Source organism: Arachis hypogaea, chromosome 17, assembly GCF_003086295.3.
Source record: "Arachis hypogaea cultivar Tifrunner chromosome 17, arahy.Tifrunner.gnm2.J5K5, whole genome shotgun sequence".
NCBI lineage: Eukaryota > Viridiplantae > Streptophyta > Magnoliopsida > Fabales > Fabaceae > Arachis > Arachis hypogaea.
The window spans coordinates 126648481-126670667 of NC_092052.1; the positions used below are offsets into that span (position 1 = coordinate 126648481).

At 29.7% G+C, this 22187-nt stretch overlaps 2 protein-coding genes and 1 long non-coding RNA gene across 3 annotated transcripts; 1 reads left to right on the plus strand and 2 right to left on the minus strand.

Annotated features, from left to right (window-relative positions):
* On the plus strand, positions 1 to 3714 carry LOC112764203 (UDP-galactose transporter 1). Its single transcript, XM_025809748.3, has 5 exons — positions 1 to 444; positions 1454 to 1703; positions 1799 to 2006; positions 2804 to 3035; positions 3326 to 3714. The coding sequence occupies exons 1-5, from the start codon at positions 334 to 336 to the stop codon at positions 3554 to 3556; spliced, it is 1032 nt and encodes a 343-aa protein (XP_025665533.1). The 5' UTR covers positions 1 to 333; the 3' UTR covers positions 3557 to 3714.
* Positions 3715 to 4133: 419 nt separating this feature from the next.
* On the minus strand, positions 4134 to 5972 carry LOC112764204 (uncharacterized). Its single transcript, XM_025809749.3, has 3 exons — positions 5254 to 5972; positions 4695 to 4816; positions 4134 to 4507 (listed from the first exon to the last, which is right to left on the minus strand). The coding sequence occupies exons 1-3, from the start codon at positions 5659 to 5661 to the stop codon at positions 4348 to 4350; spliced, it is 690 nt and encodes a 229-aa protein (XP_025665534.1). The 5' UTR covers positions 5662 to 5972; the 3' UTR covers positions 4134 to 4347.
* Positions 5973 to 19822: 13850 nt separating this feature from the next.
* LOC140181062 (uncharacterized) lies at positions 19823 to 21710 on the minus strand. Its single transcript, XR_011875667.1, has 2 exons — positions 21242 to 21710; positions 19823 to 20025 (listed from the first exon to the last, which is right to left on the minus strand). It is a non-coding gene; the product is annotated as an uncharacterized lncRNA (long non-coding RNA).
* Positions 21711 to 22187: the final 477 nt, after the last annotated feature.

A 22187-nucleotide genomic window follows, 5' to 3' on the forward strand; every position in this document is an offset into this window, starting at 1 on the left:
GGTGGTGGAGTGTAATAGAAACGGAGGAGAGTAACGTCAATGGGACCTTCACTTGACCTTACAAATCAAAATCGAAATTACAAAACCATTCCCAGAGAGGGGAAAGTTGAAACGTTTCGATTTTTTGCTAAAAGGAAACGCCAGAGAGAGAGAGAGAAAAGAGTGAGGACGCAAATCGCATGAGTGTGGGAAGAGGTGCCTCATTCACCGTTACCACCACCATCTCTCTTCTTCTTCTTCCATTCGTATTGTATTATTCTTCACACTAGTAGCGGTAGCTCCTTCTCTCTTCTGTTTTGATACTTTTGGATCGGAAGAAGAAGGATACGAACGATGGAAGAGAGTATCATTTGCCAGTGGAACGTTATCAGATCTCTCTTGTCCATTCTTCAATGGTGGGCTTTCAATGTCACCGTTATCATCGTTAACAAGTGGATCTTCCAGGTTTCCCACTGAAATTCTCTTCTCTTGTATATGTATATATAAACCTCATCCTGTTTTTGTATTTCGAATTCATAACAGAAATGACGAATCCTGCAATTTTCTTCTTGTTTTATGTGATTTCATTTTGTTTTTTAAGTTTGTATGTTCGTAATACCGAGAAAATTTGTGATCTGTTTAGTTCTGTTAGATTCCACCGGTGGCATGCAGCTCAGGATTCATGTTTGCTATATTAGAAATCCGTCCGAGTGAGGCTCAGAAATGCTATGCGTTACTGTTTTCTTGTATTGTTTTTATAATTTTAGGCGTTACCTTTTGATTCATACAGTTCATTGAGCTAGACCTGTTGCAATATCTGAATTCTTGCTGATCCACATACTCGACCACTAATTTTGTGTTCGTGTTGTTGATTTAATCGCAATGAATACCTAAGTTTTATATTAGACGGGGTTTGGAACATGTTGGATTTGATTTATGAACACTGTTGGTTTTCCTCTTCATGATTGCATTTCAGATGTATTTGATGCTTGCTAATCGTTGCAAATTTATTTGCTGGATCTTTGATTCGTCATAAGGACTTAAACAGCTCAAATTAATCATAATAATCAAGTAATATGACTATCACACGCCAGGATACAATTTATTATGGCTTCGAAATGCATGAAAAGTTGATCCTGACTGGCATTATGTGTAATAAATTTGCAAATAAATAATTGTAGCTTTGAAGCTTTTGGAAATGTCTTTTTCATCCACGCTCATTAGGCTTTCGCCTGGTATTTACCATCTACAATACGCAATTTAGTTTAGATCTTTTATTTACTTGTTCCATCTATAAGAAGAAAAGGTTAATTAATCATTATCACTGCTTAAAAACAATCCAAATATATGTGTGTAGGACTTCTTTCTGGCACTGGCTATTTCAATCATCATATCAAAAAGTCACATGAAGTTACATGGATTATAAGTTTATAACAAGTACTTCCTTTGTATTTTATTTCTTGATGTATTTCAGAAATTGGATTTCAAGTTTCCACTATCAGTCTCATGTGTCCACTTTATCTGCTCAGCCATTGGAGCATATGTGGTAATTCACGTGCTGAAGGTTAAGCCACTCATAACTGTTGACCCTGAAGATCGCTGGAGAAGAATCTTTCCCATGTCCTTTGTGTTCTGTATTAACATAGTGCTAGGGAATGTGAGCCTACGATACATTCCAGTTTCTTTTATGCAGACAATAAAATCGTTTACCCCTGCAACCACAGGTAAGGCTCAATATTCAGTAACATTTCATATTTGCTATCTGCTATATGTTGAAACTGCAAGGGTACATTAATCAGATTTTGATGAACTTGTACAGTTGTTTTGCAATGGCTGGTATGGAGGAAGTATTTTGAATGGCGTATTTGGTGTTCTCTTATACCCATTGTTGGAGGGATTCTTCTTACATCTGTAACAGAGCTTAGTTTTAATGCCTTTGGATTTTGTGCTGCCTTGTTTGGCTGCTTGGCTACATCTACAAAGACTATCCTAGCAGAATCTCTGCTGCACGGATACAAGTTTGACAGGTGCAGTTTCTATGCTTGCATTTATGGTTTCCCAGCATCTATAGGGCATACAATGATATAAGTTATTTGCATGTCTGCAAAAGATACTCATTTTTTTATGGATAGCGAATCCCCCCGCCCCCCTCCCAACCAAAAAAAAAAAAAAAAAAAACCCTCTTTTGGGTGTTTCCATGTTTGATGGTGGCTACTTCTATTGCACATACAGCAATACAAGTACGACTACAACTGCATACATATACTAGAATAGAAATTGCTGAATGTTACTTGCACTCATAAAAGAAAAAAGGTTTGCACCAACTTATTTAGCCATGTCAATCATATTTTACTAATTTTAGGCATCTACAATTTAAAATATTCCATTCTACCGTGTAATCGTTTTGGTGGAATGCACTAGTGATATATGTTCTATCAGGCAGTTTTCTCTCCAACTTTCTCTTCAATTTATTTTTTTATTTTTTGGCTTTCAATTCAGCTCCTAAAGGATGCAATTGTAGCAAGAGTATGGAAATCTTTGTTGTTATAGATCAGTAGTCTGTGTTTTAGCATCTATGGAGGCATTTCTGATCAATATACACTGCTGAATTGTCGACAATATCTTTTGAGTTTCCTTTTGTATATTTGCATGAAAAAAGAAGTGTTGCCACGGTTTAATGGGTGATATTTGTCTCACCTTTGTATTTGTGTTAGCTATGCTGTAATTTTTTATTGTTCTACTTGGCAATTGTGGATTCTTTGAATTAATTTGGTATTCATTGTCAGCAGTACACAAGCTAATTTTTCTTTCCATGTCTCTTCAGCATAAACACAGTTTATTACATGGCACCTTTCGCAACTATGATCTTGGCTCTTCCTGCTTTGTTACTTGAAGGCAATGGCATTATTGACTGGCTAAGTACTCATCCAAGTCCTTGGTCGGCCCTCATTATCATTTTTAGTTCTGGGGTTTTGGCTTTCTGTCTTAACTTTTCCATTTTCTACGTGATTCACTCCACCACTGCTGTGACATTCAATGTCGCTGGAAACCTTAAGGTGAGATCTATCAGGCAGATTCAAATGCTTGAAGCTTAATATATTTCACCAGTCTCTTGAATTCAAATTCCATGTTGTTATTTGCCATAACCGCAGTTCTTAGCTTCAATGAAGTTACTCATATTCAATTTCCAACTTTGCTTGTTTATGCTTTTCGTTAATGTTGAAGCCTAACTCAAATCTTATTACATCATGATCCCTCATTTTTTCTTTTGGTATCTAAATCGAGTGATTTACTATTGTACTTATTCTGCTTCTTTCAGATTAACTATATCATGTTTTGCATGCAGGTTGCGGTTGCTGTTCTTGTTTCATGGCTGATATTCAGGAACCCGATTTCATATATGAATGCTGTTGGATGTGGTATTACTCTTGTTGGATGTACATTCTATGGCTATGTGAGGCAGATGCTATCGCAACAGTCTTCATCTGTTCCGGGAACTCCTCGGACGCCAAAGACCCCTCGGAGTAAGATGGAGCTGCTTCCTCTTGTAAATGATAAATTAGATGATAAGGTCTAATTGGTAATTGGCTTAGCCAACGAGTACCAGGTTTCTGCCATTTGGTAGGCAGTAATAGTAACAGTGATAGATACAAAATTATATCAGTGACTTATGGTTATTTATTCTGTTAGATAATTACCCACAATTTCTAATACAAGTCTTTTTTTTTTTTTGCTTCTCCCTTTGCTTCCCCCGCCCCCTTCCTTTTTATCTTTAACCCACCATCTTTGTGTCACTTCTCTATTTTCTACCATAATTATTTCGCCGTTATTTATTTTATTACCTTGTTGCCATTGTTATGGACTGTATGATTGTATGCCACAGGCAATTATTCATTATTGTTATTTGTTGGTTTTCCAAACTGCAAACTAGCTGCTTCTCTTCGGAAGCAAATGAATTTGGTTTATTTTGTCGCGGGTATTTGCCAATGCACATGATCTTACTCTTACATGCAATGTAGATGGTTTTCTGTTATTATAGGTTATCATTTTTATTTTTATATTTCATAATATTACAGATGCCCCGTGAATTAAAATGTGATGGGACAATACTAGAAATAACTTTTTCTGGCTCTACCCAAAGAAAGAAAGAAAAATTATTGGCAAGCATGGGCAGGTTGCTTCTTAATCATATTCTCAGGTAACATAGACTTACAAAGATGACATCATATGATTACATTGGTACAAGGACGACGATATAGTTAGAACTAGTTACATGCTAAAATAGTTTTATAGGTAACACCCCTCCAAGGCTCCAAACTTATATATTAGGTTAATTTTCCCATTTTACCCCTCTTATGAAATCTGCATCTAAGCAAGAAGCCAAAAGTTCTTCCGCCACCTAGTGCTGATAAGATAGCCATTCGTGCCCTGGCTTCTCTTCCTCACTCCAATCGTCAAGCAATCTGCATTATTGATGCAATGCTCCACAAACTCCTCTGTGCCGCTGTTATCGCTGCTTCCACAAAGGCTGTAATAATATAATAATAATTAAAAACAAATTTATATTCTTATAAAAAATTGAAAAAACAGTAATGATGTACCCTATAGACATCTTTTTCAGACGATTAGAGAATGAGTTTTAAGATAATTAAATTATTTCTCATATGAAAAATATTGACATCACAGGTTGGAAATTGTCGGTGTGTAGATCTCACCAGCTAAAGAAAGAAGATGGCTTCTTTTGGCCCAGTACAAGGACAGAGACCTCTAACTTCTTTACTTGGCTCATCACTGTAGCCAGTTTTGGCCCTTGAATTACAAGGGCTTCCACTTCCACCTATGTCCATGTTACACACCATAACACTCAAGATCAGTGATTTTATTTTATTTTATTTTATTGGAGAAGTGAACAGAACAACAACAAAGATGGGAATAATATGGTAAAAAGAAAAGCTGAAAAATCTGAACACTTCCCATGATTACTCTGTGGAAAGTGTATAAAATAATGCACTCATGCAAGAGAACTCAGAAAAGAGAGAAAAAAGTTGTTTTGGGGGATTCACCGCAAAAGAAATATTTAAAATTAAAAAATGAAAAAAAAAAAAAAAGAAGGAACTTGCTAGTTGTTACTTCAATCTTCTTGAACAGCATTGAATAAATCCACTTAACTATACATAAGAATCAAGATCTACCAGACTAAAAACAGAACATGCTAAAAGGGTAACAACACATTAAGCATTAACCTTAATTTTCCCCAAAAACATACATATATACCTCTGGCTTGCAATCTTTGCAAAGGGATCCAAGATAGTTGACAAGGTAAGTTGAACAAGAATAAGATTCAGAAGCCTTGTCAAGAGGAACAACATGAAGAAGAGTGAGCAAATCACCCTTATTAGCAACATGTGTTAGAGCCCACATCATTGCATGCTTTGAATGTGAAGTTCCATCAACAACCACCATCACCCTCTTCCTCACCATAACCCCATTATTAGTAATCTCCTCTTTATTATTCCCACCACCATAATACATGTTCAAATCTTCCATGCTTTGATTCACACTCTCACCAATGCTGCTGCTGTTGTTGTTGTTGTTGTTGTATCTGGTTCTGCTACCACTCCACCTGTTTGATGTTGATTTCCAAGGCTCCTTTGAACTTAACTGCCTCAAAAAACTTGGCATAATCTTCCCCTTTTATGTGCTGATTTTTATGTATCTCTCAAGAAGAGAGCCTAATAGTACTAATAATGTACTAGTTTAAATCACTAGATGACAAGATAGAACACGAGAAAAGGAAGGGGTAGGGGTTAGAGTAGTGTAGCAGAGGTTTTGTTTGGTAGGCTATTATGCTGAGAAAACAAGCTTGCTACTATTAACATTTGAGAGAGAGAGAGAGAGAGAGATTTAAAGTGTAGTACAGTAGTGTAGAGGTTAACGTAGAGCAAGTGAAGTTGGGGTTTTGAGGAGGAAAACCATTTTTATACTTTCAAGACTAATTACTCAAATGAGCCTTTGAAATTGTTAAGATCGGATACTTTAATTTTTTAATTTTTGAAATGTACAAAAAATTCTCTTAAATTTAACTGATAAAACAGTTTTTGATTTTTTTTTGTCAACAACAAACGAAAAATACTTATATGAAAGTTTAGATTAATACACTTGAAAGTTGGTTGTCCACGTATGCAAATAAAATAATCTTGTCCAGATGTGCAAGCAAGACAAATTAAAAAAAAACAATACAACTTATGCTAATTCAGGTTTTCATATCAACATTTTTCGTTTGTCATTAACAAAAATAAAACTTTTCTGATTTTTTGTCAGAATTAATTTTTTTTTGTATATTTTAAAAATTAAAGACTAAAATATTCAATTTTAAAAATTTCAAAAATTAAATTGGATAATTACTCTACTCTTTGATATACAAAATTTTTTAGAGGACCAACCATTTTTTTATTTTACTAACTTCACTTTGTTTTTGATATTTGATTATCAAAAATGCTATCACAAAAAATAAGTAATTATATCAATCGTTATTTATTTATATAAACTTTTAATTTAATGATAAATTTTGTGTGTATATATGTAATTACGACAATTTATACTCAAATTACAAAGTGTTTGTACATTAAAATTAAAATATATAATATACATATTAAGTAATATATTTTTCAATCATTTTAGTGTCGGTCATATGTTAGAAATCTAAAGAAGCTCTTTTAAATGTATTTAACATGTGTTTTAAAATATACTTGTAATTAGTAATTACTTTTTTGTTTAATTTTTAATTTTGAAGAATGAACCTAGCTTTTAATTTATTATCGTATCTTATTGTAACGTATTATATTTATTATATTTTGATATGACATAAATTCAAAGAAATCCATTTCTTAATTAATAGTAAAAGTAAATGGAATTAAAAAGGAATCGCACGCAAACTTGACTGAAAATGAGCAGTTGATTCCACAAGGTTATACTACTTAATTAAAGATAATTTAATTGTTATATCAATCCAAGAATAATTGATAATTATATTAAAAATAGAATTTCTGGCTAAAGTATCACGAGAAGCTGTGGTGGTCTGTTTAGTTGATGATGATGAAAACCAAGAAAAGATCTTTTGAGAAATCATTTTCAGCTACATATACACTGTTTCAGAATCTTTAGTACAATAGTGGTAACGTTTTCTTGTCATGGTTAACAGATTCTAAGTGGTTTCTATATAATAATCATAAAAAATGGACAAAAATTACCCATATCTTATGATGGGTTACCTCATCATGCCATTCGGTATGATATGATGCACATCATTTAAAGTGGTCCAATCAAAATGACAAATCCCCATTTCTCAAGGCTTAATAGGAAAATTCATGCTCGTGGTCTAAATTATAGTAACCAGGTATGAACATATTTAGGAAAATATATATGTTTAAGAATGTGTATTCTATTTATTCATTCATTTTGTTAAAAATAAAACCAATAAAAAATCAAGATTGTGAAAGTTGAACTAATTATGGAATTGATAGAAATAAAAACTTAATGAATCAAAGGTTCAATTGAAAATCAATTGAAATTAAATTAGATATAATAACATATATATTTAAAAAAAATTATTATTTTAAATTGGTTAATTGTTAAATATTAAAAAATTATTTAATTTTTAATTTATTTGTGAGCAATACATATATTAATTATAATCATAAATTATGTTATTTCAAATTAAATTACTTATATAACAGTAATTAATTTATTGTTATAAATACTAAATTGAATAAGTCATAATTACTTTTGATTTGAAATTAAATGAAAATAAAATCAGATATTATCTTTATGAGTTTTAGATATTATTTTTATTTAAATTTTAAAATTTAATAGGTGGCATACTCAAATATAAATATAATAACTTCAAAATTTTGATTTCCAAGATACTAAGACGACAATTCTTTCATTTTGTACTATGATATATAATTTTTGGTGATTCAATATAGATTATTTAGATTATAAAACAATTTATTCCAACAAATAATATCAAAATTATTCATAATTTAGTTATAAAAAATATTTGATTTAATTTTTTTGGATAAATATGTATATGTATGCGTTGTTTACATTAATATTATTGCACACAAAATTATATCTATTTTTTGTTGATCCTGTCTAATATTATTGCACATATATATAATATATATTCTCCTTTAAATATCGTGTTTAGGTTGTGGTTCTTTTACACATATGTGTACTGTCACTCATCGCCATTTATATATGTTATTACTTGTTAAATGTTTGGTTTTATATATTATTGCGTGTTTATAATGTAATACAAGCATATTTTGGGGTCCATCTACTGTATAGATACATCTTCGTACAGATTTACAGATTTAAAAAGCGTATCACTAAAAGTGTTGCTTAAAGAGAAAGTGTTATCCTTAATCGTTAACTTGGCTCTGATACCAATTTTTTTTTTGACTTTTCTTTTAATTTCTTTTTCGAAATTTCTATTAACTCTTCATACTTTACTTTGAATAAGTTTATAATTTGTATAGATTCGATTGGTGGTGCTTTATTTAAATAATTTGCAAATTCATAATCAAAAGTGTTGACCATTTCTACTATTACTAGGTATTTATAATTCTGATTTCAATTTTATAGTTTTTCAATCTTGTTTTAGTTTATAATATTCTTTTTTGCATAGATTATTGTATATAAAATCTTTTATCTGTTTGTCTTTTTCTTTAATATAATTTCTCAAATCTTCAAAAACTTCTTTTATTTCTACACTTTCTGTTGTTTCTAAATATCTTTTTAATTTTTCAACTTCATTCTCCATTTTTTCTTTCAACAGCTTTAATTTTTTTAAGTCATAATATGGTTTTCCAGGCATTTATAAATTTTTTAAGTTTAACTCCAACTTGTTTATATTTATTCTTATTTCTATCCTTTTTATTATAAGGTTATCAATTTCGATCTGAAGATTATTTAATTCCCTTTTATACTCCTTTATTTTACTTTTTAATTTTTTCGCCCTTTTTCTTTTTATTTTATTTTCTGGTCTTTCAATCTTTGTGTGCTTCATTATTTATTTTAGAATTTCTGCAAATTCTATCATCGATTCATCACTATTTTCTAGAGATTCTATTAATTTTTCTAGTTCGTCAACTTCTCTTTTCAACTTGTCATAGATTATTTTTAAAGCTTCAAATGCTCTTTGATTTATTTCAGAAAACTGTAAATAATTCAACCGATTTTCTCTTTCAAAGAGCTCTTGTTTCTTGTCTTGATAAGTTACATATATTTTTTCTTTATTTATTGTCATAATTTAGTGTTTAGGGTTTCATTTAATTTTTCGACCTTTTTTGTTAATTCTTTTATTTCAGAATTTTCTTCTTTAATCTTTAACTTAGATAAACTTAAAGGGCTATTAATTTTAGATTCTCTTATTTGAAAATTCGATGAAACTAATTTTCCTGATGGTTCTTTTAATAATAGAACTGGGTTTTCAATAGCTTTATATTTTGGTATTTCTGTTTTTACAATTTTCTGAAATAATTCATCGACATAAATTCTTTCTCTGTTTTTAAATATTATACTATGATGGCTATTTGTTAAAGCATAATTTATTGCATATGTAATTGAAAATGGTTCATCATCTTGTTCCATTAAATTCTTTCTGTGAAATTTATAAGCCAAACTTATAGATCTTCCAAGGTTTTCAGTTGATAAAGGTATAGCATATCCAAGATGAGCATTGAATTTAACATTTACGTTTGCCAAGTTTTCATGAACAATTCCAATTATTTGATCTATTGGGTCATCAGTAATTCTTTTGTCACAGATTGCTAAGCTTATTGGTGAATTAATTCCTTTCATATATGTAGATTTGATTAAGACTTGTATAGTACTAATATGAATCCACCCAATTTTAGATCTTTTTTGTTGATCCTTAATTTTCTCTATCTGTTTACTTAATTCTTCATCATTTATCAAAGCTATTTCAAGTTCTCCATTGGCGGATTTTATCTTTATAGGGGCTTCAAGTTGAATTTTTTCATAGTATATTATATTTTTTCTATTAAAAACTTCTTTTAAAAAATTTTGTTTATTAAAATTTTCATTTGATTTGAGATTTAGTTCTGTTTTTAGAACAGCCTATTTTTCATTATCTAATAAAGCAGTTAATCTATAATAATCAGATTCTTCTGTTAATTCTAAACTTTCTAAATAATTCATAATGGAAAGACTAGAATGAAGATGTACCTTTCTAGAGAAAAATTTTCTTTATTTAGTATATTTTACATAAGGTGTTTTTATCTCCAGAGGGGAGATTGTAGATACTAATTCCAGAGGGGAGTTTAGAATTATTTTTCCCTAAGGGAATTCTTCCTCAGACTATAGAATCGTCTTGGCAGCTTCCTCCTTGCTCTCCTAGCATATGAGTACTCTTAGCCTCCTGCTTCCTATTGTCTGATGCCTTTTACAATTGCCTAAGCAACCTATTTATAATAGTTGGATTAGATGGACAATTCCCATCCTTACCCTTCTTATGACGTCATTGCTTACGTCATTGTTTGTTTTTAGCTACATTGTTAGTGCTCTATGACCTAAGTGCTTACGTCACTATGCAATAATGTTGAGAGATGCTTCAGATGCACTGTCCTCCTCTTTTATCATGTGTCCCTTAGATGCATTGTCTTCTTCCTTCATCATGTGAGTTGATTCTGTTTCATTATTGCTTTCTTCAGATATCTCTGAGGCACATAGCTGGCACTTGTGGTCTTCTCTATCTTTTATCAAATAGCAAAGATTCCTCTTTATCCCTTCAGGGAGCTTTTCTAAAAGTCCAGATAAGTTGTAGAATGCTGACTCAAATTCCACCAAGAGTCTCATCTCTCTTTCTTCAATTTCATTTCTTTTACTGGACACAAGCAGAGTATTTCTACTTTTATAATTAATCCTTGTGTGAGATTCCTTCGTTATTTTTTGAGTTCTTTCAAAGACCTTTGTTAATGTGCTGGCTAGCCTTCCTTTATGACTGTAAATTGTTAAATCTTGAATCTGATCAATTGGTTGAAAATTTCCTGGGAAGACGGACATGAATATTACTTGGTGTGCTGGAACCAAGCATTCTTCTTCTTCATTAAAAATAGGTTGACTGTTTGTAAATTTTAGAGATATATCCCTTGGATTTACATTGTCAATCATATTTTTAAATCTCTTTACTGCATCAACGAATCCTGCAGGAAACTCACTAATAATTTTTAGATCATTAAAAATTAAAATTGTATCAATTAATCCATACTGGAAAAATTGATAGGTGTCAGATGGGGAAGCATCTGGAAATATAACCAGCTTTGTTAGCTGTTCTTTAGCAATAGGATAATATCCCAAAATTGCCCTTTTTTCTTCAGTCCAATTCAGGACTATGTTAAGGGTTTCTCTAAGATTTGATCTACAGACCCTTTTCTTTTCCTTGATTTCAGCCCTTGTAGGAATGTTTCTTATTATTCCTGTTCTCTGGGTTTGAATTGGAGCTTTATCTGCTCTTTCTAGGATTTGCTCTGGATGGAGAGCTTCATATTCCTTGAAGGATTCCTTTGCCTCTTCCAGTGTTAGAAACCCTCCTTTATGAATTATCCTTGATTGATGTGTGAATGGTGCTACTTTTTCCCAGGCATCATATACTCCTTTCATGGGGCCATTATAAATTATATAATATTTTTTATCTTGGGTGAATTTTTTAATGATTTCAGCAATTGTTTTACTTTCTGAAATTTTTTCTTCACCTGATTTGTCTTCTGAAATTTTTTCTTCACCTGATTTGTCCACCATGCTTAGCTGGCTGAACTCTGATGGTTTTGCTTGTTGTGTTGATTTCATTGCTTCAATGGCCTTCTTGAGGGATTGGATCTGTGTCCTTATTTGCTAACAATGCTTGCATTTTTCGAGTTCTTGCTCATATTTTTGAATTTCTTGATCTAATGCGTTGTAGACGAACTCCATTCTCTTGTTAATGTATCTGCAATAACATTTTTGTCACCCTTAATATATTCAATTTTTATTGGATATTGTAACAAAAATAATTGCCATCTTACCAATCGTCCATGATTATAATCAACTTTTAAATTATATCGTATAAAACCTGTTAGGTAACTTGAATCTGTCCTTAATGTGAATTCTCTGGGTAGTAAATCAATTTTTCATTTCTTAAGAGATTTAATTGCTGCTAGAGTTTCCTTTTCATGAGTGGTATATCTCTGTTCTGTTGGAGTAAAAGTCCCTGAAATATACCTGCAAAGTAATTCCTTTAGGGAATATTTAGAATCTAGTGATTCTTTTTCTTGTTCCAAACTTTTTATAGCTTTCTTAGCTTTTAGACATCCTGACCAGGTTATGTCTGAAGCATCTGTTTCCACTATTAAATAGTCATTTTCTTTTGGAATATAAAGTTCTGGAAGTTTTTCACATAATTCTTTAATTCTTTGAATTTGCATACTATCTTTTTCATCCCATTTCCATTCTTTTTTAGTACTTATTTTTGGAAATAAGCTTTTAGTGTATTCTGTTATATTCTTTAGAAATCCTTAATCAGAAATATAATTTATACACCCTAAAAATCTTTGTAATTGTTTTCTATCTTCTATTTTATTAGGAAATAAATTTACCTTTTCTAAAACATTTGGTTGAAGTTTTAGCTTTCCTTGAGTGGATAGAATTAATCCAAGAAACTCTATTTCTTGTTTTGCTATTCTTGCTTTCTTTTTGCTAAGCACTAATCCTTTTTCTTTACATCTTTCTAAAACTATTAATAATTTTTGAAGATGATCTTCTTTATCCTGTTTTGTAAAAATTAGTATATCATCAATGTACACTAAAACAAATTCATTTAACTCTTTTAGATTTTCTTCCATAAATCTTTGATAAATACCTGGGGCTTGTTTTAATCCGAATGGTAATACATTCCATTCATAGAGCAACACACTTGTTGATTCTTTTGTTGGGCAAGTAAAAGCAGTTAATTTCTTTGTTTCTTCGTCTAAACGAAGTTGCCAATATCCTGATTTTGCATCAAGAGATGAAAACCAAGTTGCTCCTTTGATTTTTTCTAAAATAGAATCTTTTCTTGAAAGTTTATGAGCATCACCAATAGTTGATTCATTCATCTTCTTATAGTTTATAACCATTCTTCGTTTTCCCTTTTAATTTCATTATTGTTTTCGACGTAAAATGCTGGAGCCGCATGAGGACTTTTACTTAGTCTTATGATTTCTTTTTCCAAAAGATCTTTACATTCTAATGAGAACTCTTCTCTATCTCTTGCGGAATAAGAAATTTTATTTGGAACATTTATCTCTTTTGTAGAATCTTTTAATTTAATGCTTACTAATTCGTTATTTGTATTTTTAATATCTAAAGGATTTTCAGCACAAATTTTATCCAAAAGTTCTTCTATCTTTATTTCAAGATTATTTTTTGAAATATTTATTTGAAAGTATAAATTTAAATAACATGTTTCTAATATAGAAAATATTTTAAATTTTAAGATCTTATCTATAGTAGTAGTTGGTATTTTTATACGTTTTGATTTTTGATTTATTGAAAAATCGTGTGGAGCTTTTAAAACTATATATGTTAATTCTTGAATGAATGGATGATATAGCTTTAGAAAGTTATTGCCTATGATAAAATCCATTCCAGAATCTAACATATATATAGATGGAACAATGAACCTATAATTTTGAATAAAAATTTCAGCCATCTCTGCTTTTTGGTCAATTTTATGTATTGATTTGTCAGCTATTCTAACTCTTAATGGTTTCTTTAATTTTTTTCAATCAAGTTTTATATTTGTACTAGCAAAGCATTGTGTTGCTCCAGTATCTATGAAAGCATTTATAAACTTTTCTGTTATTTTTATAGTAATAAATGTGGCACTATTACTCAGTCTCTGAGTCTGTTTCTGAAACATATTCAAAAATATAGTCTAAGTTATCATCAGATTCTTCTAATGGTTCCATGAAACAAGATTTAGCGATTTCTATTTGTTTGGTAAGATCCTTTTTATCCTTCTTTTTTGGACATTCATTTGCATAGTATCCTTCTTGGCAATACCAACACTTACAATTTTCTTTTTTATTTGGGCAATAGTTATTTTTTTGTCTTTTGTTTTTATTGTTATTTTCCTTTCTAAAATACCTCTTTTTTCTCCAGTTTGGATAGTATTTTCTTTTTCTAAATTGATATTTTCTTTTTCTTTGAAAATTTTTATTAAGACCATATTTTTGAGGTATCTCTTCATTATCCTGACAGCAAATTCTAATTATATTTGCAAATCTTTTTTGAGTTGCTTCTTGCATACAACGTTCTTTTATTTCCTCTCTTATTGCAGAGGTTGCTCCACCAAAATTATTTTCAATTGTCCCTCTATTTATTTCTCTTATAAATCTTCCCATTATAAATTCATTAGCAGGATATGGAAGTTTTATTATATACATACTAAGATAATGATTTTTATCTTCTTCTTTTAATTTGTAATAATGTATTCTATATTCACATATATAAGACTCCACATTACATAAATCATATATCTGAATATTAGCTAAATGGTTTTTTGCTTCTTGATATTCTTTATTATAGACTTCTTGTCTATGATCTATAATATTTTTCCCAAAAAATTCTTTATATAGAATCATCATTATATATAATATCTTATCATAAGCTGTTGTTTTTGTTTCTAATTCTTCTATTATTTGGTTTTCTATTGATGTCATATAATCTCTTATAGTTCCTTTAGTATGAAATCCTATGTAATTCCAAATGTCTCTTCCAGACAATTCACTAAGTTTTGGATTAGTAAAGGTTTCTAATAAGAAGGAATTCAACCAGTTTTCGAAAATTTCTTTTTCGTTATTTTTACAGTCTAAATCGAGCATTCTTTCTCCTTCCATTTCCTGGATTTTAGGAACGTATTTTGATGGTATTTTTGTATATTTTGAATCTTTATTTATAAACCCCTTTTTAAAAGCATAATTATCAAAACCTGTTTCCCATTTAAATTGAGATTGATTATCCTTAGATGTTCCAGCTTCATTTTTTACTTGTATTGGAATTGCTGGTTCTTCGTCACTAGAATAATCTAGGATGTGTTCTTCATTTTCTATATTTTCAGAATTTACTAATTCTTCTTCTATTTGAAATCCTTGTTCCATAATATTATTTTCTTGAGCCATTTTTAATTGTTTAAAAAGTATTGTAACTTCTTCTAATTTTTCTTCAATATTCATAATTTTAGTGGTGGTTTTACTTTTAAATCTGTTATGTTGATTATATTTTGAAACTTTTCTTCTTTGGGATTCTCTTTTTCCTTATTTCTTTGAAATTTTATGGATACTAATATTTCTTCAAGCATATCTACTATAGAATTTAATTGTGGGTTAAAAGTATGATAAAGATGTGGGGAATCATTTCCATGGTAACATTTTTTAGAAATTCTGTGTGAAAAATAAGTTTTTTCAGGTTTTTGAAGTCCCTCAATAAAATTTATAGTAAAATAAAAATTTTGAGAAAAATCATTTTGTATTGATTTTAAGAATTCGGTGTCATTAGTTAAAATCATTAATTTTTGGTCTATTAATTTTGATAACTTAATTATTTCTTCTCTTAAATCTTCTAATTTACTTTTTTTCATTAGGTGACGTTTTTCTTTGTGAAGAGTTACAGTTTTAAGTGAAAAGTGTGGCTTTAGAATATGTGGTTTAGATTTTGCTACGTAAGCATATCTTTAAATCTATATACTTTTTTATCTGTACCGTATAATTTTCTATATTTTGGTTATTGTTTTTCTAATATATGATATGATATTCATAATATTTACGTTTATTGTGACCGTATCCAATTTTTACCGTATCCAATTTTTAATTTGATATAATAATAATTGAATTATTTTGAAATATTAATACAAAGTATTATTATAATTGTTTTGGATTTAATTATGTGTGTCATTAATTTGTTGTAATTTTTTTTTTTGAAAATAAGAATTATTATGTATGTCATTTATACGAATATTAATCGATCCAAAAGAAAGTTTATATTTGGCCGAGTTATGTGTATACATTAATAATATGTGAGTAATAAAAATAATGTTCATTATTTATGCGAATAATAATCGGTTCAAAAGTTGTTTGGCCAAATAATAAACATTATACACTTTTGTTTATTTTCTGTTAATTATGCGGTCAATAATCGGCTCAAAGGAAGGTTATTATTTAGCCAATTAATAGAAAATATATGCAGTAATAAATAGGTTACAAAGTTTAAATTTCTATCTGCGTATTCAGTCAGTTTAAACAAAGGCTTAATGTATGACAGAAATTTTTGACAATATTTTATTACTTTAATAAGAGTATCACTTATAGTTAATTTTTCTATCCAAATATTGAAAATTAATGTTGTTTTAGATATTTTAATATGGATTTTTTTCATTATTTAACTAATGTTTATTACATATTTTTTTTGTTCTAATCCAGAAACTATGGCAGCTACCAATGTTTCTGCACAAATTAGCAGTATTCCTATAATGAATGGTTCAAACTTTAAGATTTGGAAGGATACTATGGAGATCAGATTGTCCTCGGTTGTATTGATCTGCATATAGCTCTTTAAGAGGAGAAACCTACTTCCTCTTCAGAAAATTCGAATGAGGTTAAAATAGAGAGGTAGGAGAGATCCAATCAAATGAGCATTATGATCATGAAACGCTCAATTCCTGAGGTGTTTTGGGACTTAATTACTAAGGACAAAGATACCAAACAGTTTCTGAAAGATGTTGAAATTTTTTTGCTACGAATGAAAAGACGGAGGCAAGTAACTTTTTGAGCAAACTTGTCTCCATGAGGTATAAAGATAAAGAGAACATAAAGGAGTACATTGTGAAAAATTGAAAATGTCTCATCTTGCTTCTAAATTGAAATAACTAAAGTTAGAGCTGTTTAAAGATTTACTCGTGCATTTTATTTTGATCTCTCTTCCTGCATACTTTGGACAATTGGTCCCTAAATGAGCTTATATCTCACTGTGTAAGAAGAGGAGAGGCTACATCAAGATAAGACTGAAAGTGCTCACATTGTTTCATCTTCTCAATATAAAAGAAAGCGTGATATTGCTACGGATGCGCCTTCTCAGCAGAAAAAGACTAAGAAACAGGATCAAGCGTTAACCTATTTCTTCTGTAAGAATGTGGGACACATAAAAAAAGATTGTACAAAATATGTCACTTAACGTGTAAAGAAGAGTATGATTCTTACTTTCGTTTGTTCTGAAACTAGTTTAAGTTATATACCTAATGATACTTGGTGCGTAGATTCTGCTACTACTATTCATGTAAGTGTTACTATGCAGGGTTGCCTGTGGAGCCGATCGCCAAGTGATGCTGAAAGATACATCTATGTGGCAGACGACAATATAGTTGCAATCGAAATTATAGAAATCTTTAGATTATGTTTCACGAGTGAACTTTATTTTGATTTGTTTGATACCAAAACCGCCTCAGCAACCCTTTTTTTATTAGAGGAGTTGTAATTCAACCGCTCTATTAAGGATACAGAAAATTTTAGTTGAAAAATACTGAGACAACTCTTCTATTAATTTCTAATTTCTAACTTTTATGAATAAAGGTATACTCCTCTACCACGATATATAATATTTAGTGATTCAATATGAATGATCCGAATTATAAAACAATTTATTTTAATTTATTATTTTAAATCGACTGACTATTAAAAAATTACATCAATTTGATTGACTAACCAATTTTTTTAACCAATTTGTATAATTGATGATGAATTTGTACCAAATAATTTTCACCTTAAATCAAATTAATCTAGTAAATAGTTCCGGTTAATTAGATCGAACCGATAGATTCCGTCTAGTTCTCATAGCCATGTAAGAAATAGATAAATGTACAAACATTATTCATCATGGCACATGCTCCTGTTGCATTGTATGTATCATCGTTATGATGAAAATTTTAATAGAAACGATCTTCTCAAATTTTTTTAACAAATGAGAGAGTAAAATATGATCTCTTACTATTAATTTTATAAATAAAACGAAAAAAAAATATAAAAAAAAATAATAAAAGATTAGAGATCACACTTTACTCCTTTAATTTTTTTTAACAATTAAAAAGATCCATTCTCACTTTAAAAATGCACTATTAACATACATTGTCAGCATTTCATGGTTGAAGAAGAGTTTGATTTTGTACTCTTTATGGCGGAAGCTTCGATGCCAATGCCATAGCCTCACCTTCCAAAGTAAAATCAATTGATTTATCATTTTATCAGAGAAACGAGCAAGTATAAAGGCATAGGAAGAGGGTCATTAATGAAACTCTATCAAAGTTTTAATTGGCATGAAGAAAAATTTTAGTAGTATTAGTAATAACTAATAAACATACATAATTAAGTACCAACATGTATTACAGTAATCAAGTTTCTAAGGAAATGGTTATGATGATAATAAATTAATAATTCATTCATGGTAATAACAGTTTTGCATAAACAAATACAATGTAATTAAATATTGTTTTTTTGCATAAAAAGTGAAATGGTTTCTTTACTTCTCATTCACTCGTCAGTGGTCAGATGCAGTAAAGAATCCTGACCTGACAGTCTATAATAATAACAAATCTGAAAATATTTTAAAATACCAAATTTTTTTTATTTAAGGTAAATTATTTTTTTCTCAAAAATACTCATAGAATTACACACTAGTTTAAATTTACCATGCCTAATAAGTGATAAACTCTTAATTCTTTTACCAGTTTACATTTTATTATATAATATATACAATATAGAAAATATTAAAAAAAGTAGTATAATAACGTCAATGTAATTTTGCTTATTAACTAAAGGATGATAAAAAATAACAAAATCAATAAAAGTAGTTAGTCTACTAGTCTGCTTAAAAAGATATCAAAAATTCGAATTTTACTTTATACATATAGTAACTCATTGACTAACAATAAATTCTTAAATTAAGTTTTGACTTGCGACGAATTAATTTTTGACCTACTATATTAGGATATCTATAGTGTAGAAAAAAAAAAGGATTATTAAAAATGAGTTTAGATATGAAAATGAAGGGTGTCAGAAAACAATAAAAGAAGGACCCTCGTGAAATGGATTTTGTTTGGTTTGGTTTTTGGAGTGGTGTAATGCAAAGTGCTGTGGCGAACCTCACAGTCGTACCTTCAAATTATTGCTCCCCGAATTGCTCGCTGAACCAACTCAAGTGCTCAACTTAACACTCCACGCTTCCGCTAAATTACCATTCTAACCTACTAAACTTCTCTTATTTACCACACATGCCACAACCATCAAATTCTTAAAAGTGTTAGATTCTAATATTCTCATTATGTAATACAATATAAATATGATAACAAATTGATATAAATAATAGAATTAGTTTAGTTGTGATAGGTTTTGATGATATGAAAGAGGGTTTAAGTTAAACTTCATACATTTCAAAAATATAAAAATAGAAAAATAATTATATTATATATACACACAAAAAATTAATTACTCATATAAAATATATATTAAAATATAAAATATATATTAAAAAATAAATATATGATGATTAATTTAGAGATTAATTTTATGTGTATACATAATATTTTTTTAATAAACAATTCATGTAACACCCTAACTTTTAGCACGTCATGATCGTACCAAAAGTAAGGCGTTACGGACCTGATTTCCTTTATTATAAATTTACTATTGAGCCTTTACGTCGATATCGCGTTTCAGTTTATAAAAAAATATCAGAAAATTATTTGTAGTAATTAAAATCACACAATTAATAATAATAATAATAATAATAATAAATGCTATACAAATGAATTTAATATAAAACTCAAATACAATACCTATCCCTCTGGATAAAATAAAACTTAAAACAACAAGGGCAAGGGAACTCTATAAAAATAACAGGAATCACAAGTAAATCTACTAGTCGTCTGCATCTTCTAACTGAATCTTCGAACGTGTGTCACTGAAAGGGTGGAAGAATTTGGGGTGAGAACAAACCACACGTTCTCAGTAGGGAATGGGAATGCCGTAAAAGTAATGAATTTAATGCAAATAATTAACTTACTTAGCAAAACTATTTTGTTAAACCTTTGGAAATACTTTTATTTCTACTTCGTATAAATAATTACTTTTCTTTAAATTTCTAAACTCAAAACAAATTTTAAATATAAAACTAGTCACATTTTCTGTCTCTCAGCCACATAGTTAATCCTCAGTTAAATGTCAACTCGTAATCACTTAAATACACTCACAAACAAGTAGTGCAAGCAAGAGATTCAATTCAAAGTACAAGCAAGTCACAACAAGACAAACAATACAATCACAAAGTAATAAGACAAGCAAGCGCAATCAAATGCAAATGTGCAAACAACATGATGCATGTCTATCCCTAACGCAGGCCATGAGCTCATGTGTCGGTTGCCTACCCGCTCCCGACATTATCCGGGCACAAGTCCCAGATATGGTTTTCCAGATGCATCAGTGTGCTTATAAGTCGTACGGCCAGGCCGCATCAGTGTGACTTTAAGTCGTACGGCTAGGCCGCATCAGTGTGACTTTCCAAATCAATAAGCGTACATCTGGAAAACAGTTCTCAGTGTGTGGGCGTCCCCACTTTACATTTGGCACTAAGGCCCAAACAATGTCACATCTGCTCTCCTGTGGCAGACACTTCATTAATTAATATATTCTTTAAATCCTTGTTCTCTGCTCTCCTGTGGCAGAGATTCCTTTTCTTAATAAACCGAGCTCAAAATAATACTTTTAAACAAAATCTCTCTTTACAAAATTAGATTTAAAAACATTATATTTTTCTTAATAAATCTAATTTAAAAATAGAATACACCCTTTTTTTTTCCAACTAAATAAATCTCAAATAATTTAATTTTCCAAAACCAAATCTTTTAAAATAATTTTTCAAATAAAACCTCAGATTTTTATAAAATTTCGGCAGCATTTCCCCTAAAACTCGGGGCTAGCCACCCTTTTTCGGGTCCCAACTGAACCATTTTCAACCTTTTTTCAATCAAGAAATCAAATACATATTCAATCAATCCACAGCCCACAATTCAACATCCATATAGCCAATCAACTAATCACAACAATTAAAACTATTTGCAATTACTCAATAAACTTTATGGGCATTCTTAAATTAAAATCGTTTAAGTTAAACCCCCTACCTTCGTATATCGAAAGCTCCGGAGAAGCTTTTTGACCGAGCTGCTGAAGGAGAAAACGTCAGAAATCGTCTATGCTTCCTAGAACTCCAGTTAACCAAACTCAAGGGATAGGGGAGTTACGTCACCGTCGACTTCCACCGGACAAAAGTAACGCCAACACGTAGAGGAGAAGGATACGAATACTTTTATCGGATTAGATTTTTCTTTGGAATTACGGATATGAAGAAATCGAAATCAAAAATTCGATGGGGTTACGGTTTTCTTTCTTGCATGCTTCGGCCTTCCCTTTCCTTATTTCTTTTCTTATGAGTTCAATGATGAAAGGAACAAATATGGGATAAAGATGTTTTGATGATTGAATGTAATGGATTATGTGTCTTGTTTATATATATATTAATATATGCATGTATGCCACGTTTGGCCTTGCTTCCATAAGGTTAAGTAATATAATTAATATATATATGTAACCGAGTTTCAATTTCAATTCATATATATATATATATAAGCCACAACGTGGCTTGTCTTTCTTTCTTTCTTTATGATGTATATATATAAGAATATATAATAGGATATATGTATATAAAGGCCAAGGGAAAGAAAGAAAAAAAAAGGCTATAATATAATAATAATAATAATAATAATAATAATAATAAAAATCAATTTAGACTGTAATTATTAATATAGTTTCTGATAGATAATTTAAAATAATAGAATAAGTCATAATTAAATTAAATTTTATTTTTAAATTCAAAGCGTAAAATTTAATTTTAAAAAATTCGGGTGTTATAATTCACGCTAATTAGTTAATTTTTTTAATAAAAATAATTGAATTTTCAACAATAAATTATTAATATAAATAGAGAAAAGAAAAACAAAATATTAAGATTCGTTTGGTTTGTATTTTTATTATTTATATATTTTTTTTATTTTTATTTTTTTTACATAA

Coding starts and splice junctions, on each gene's coding strand:
- LOC112764203 (XM_025809748.3), top strand. CDS start 334: ATGGAAGAGAGTATCATTTGCCAGTGGAACGTTATCAGATCTCTCTTG. Junction 445..1,453: donor TTAACAAGTGGATCTTCCAG/GTTTCCCACTGA, acceptor GATGTATTTCAG/AAATTGGATTTCAAGTTTCC. Junction 1,704..1,798: donor GTTTACCCCTGCAACCACAG/GTAAGGCTCAAT, acceptor GAACTTGTACAG/TTGTTTTGCAATGGCTGGTA.
- LOC112764204 (XM_025809749.3), bottom strand. CDS start 5,661: ATGCCAAGTTTTTTGAGGCAGTTAAGTTCAAAGGAGCCTTGGAAATCA. Junction 4,817..5,253: donor GCAAAGATTGCAAGCCAGAG/GTATATATGTAT, acceptor ACATGGACATAG/GTGGAAGTGGAAGCCCTTGT. Junction 4,508..4,694: donor CCATCTTCTTTCTTTAGCTG/GTGAGATCTACA, acceptor ATATTATTACAG/CCTTTGTGGAAGCAGCGATA.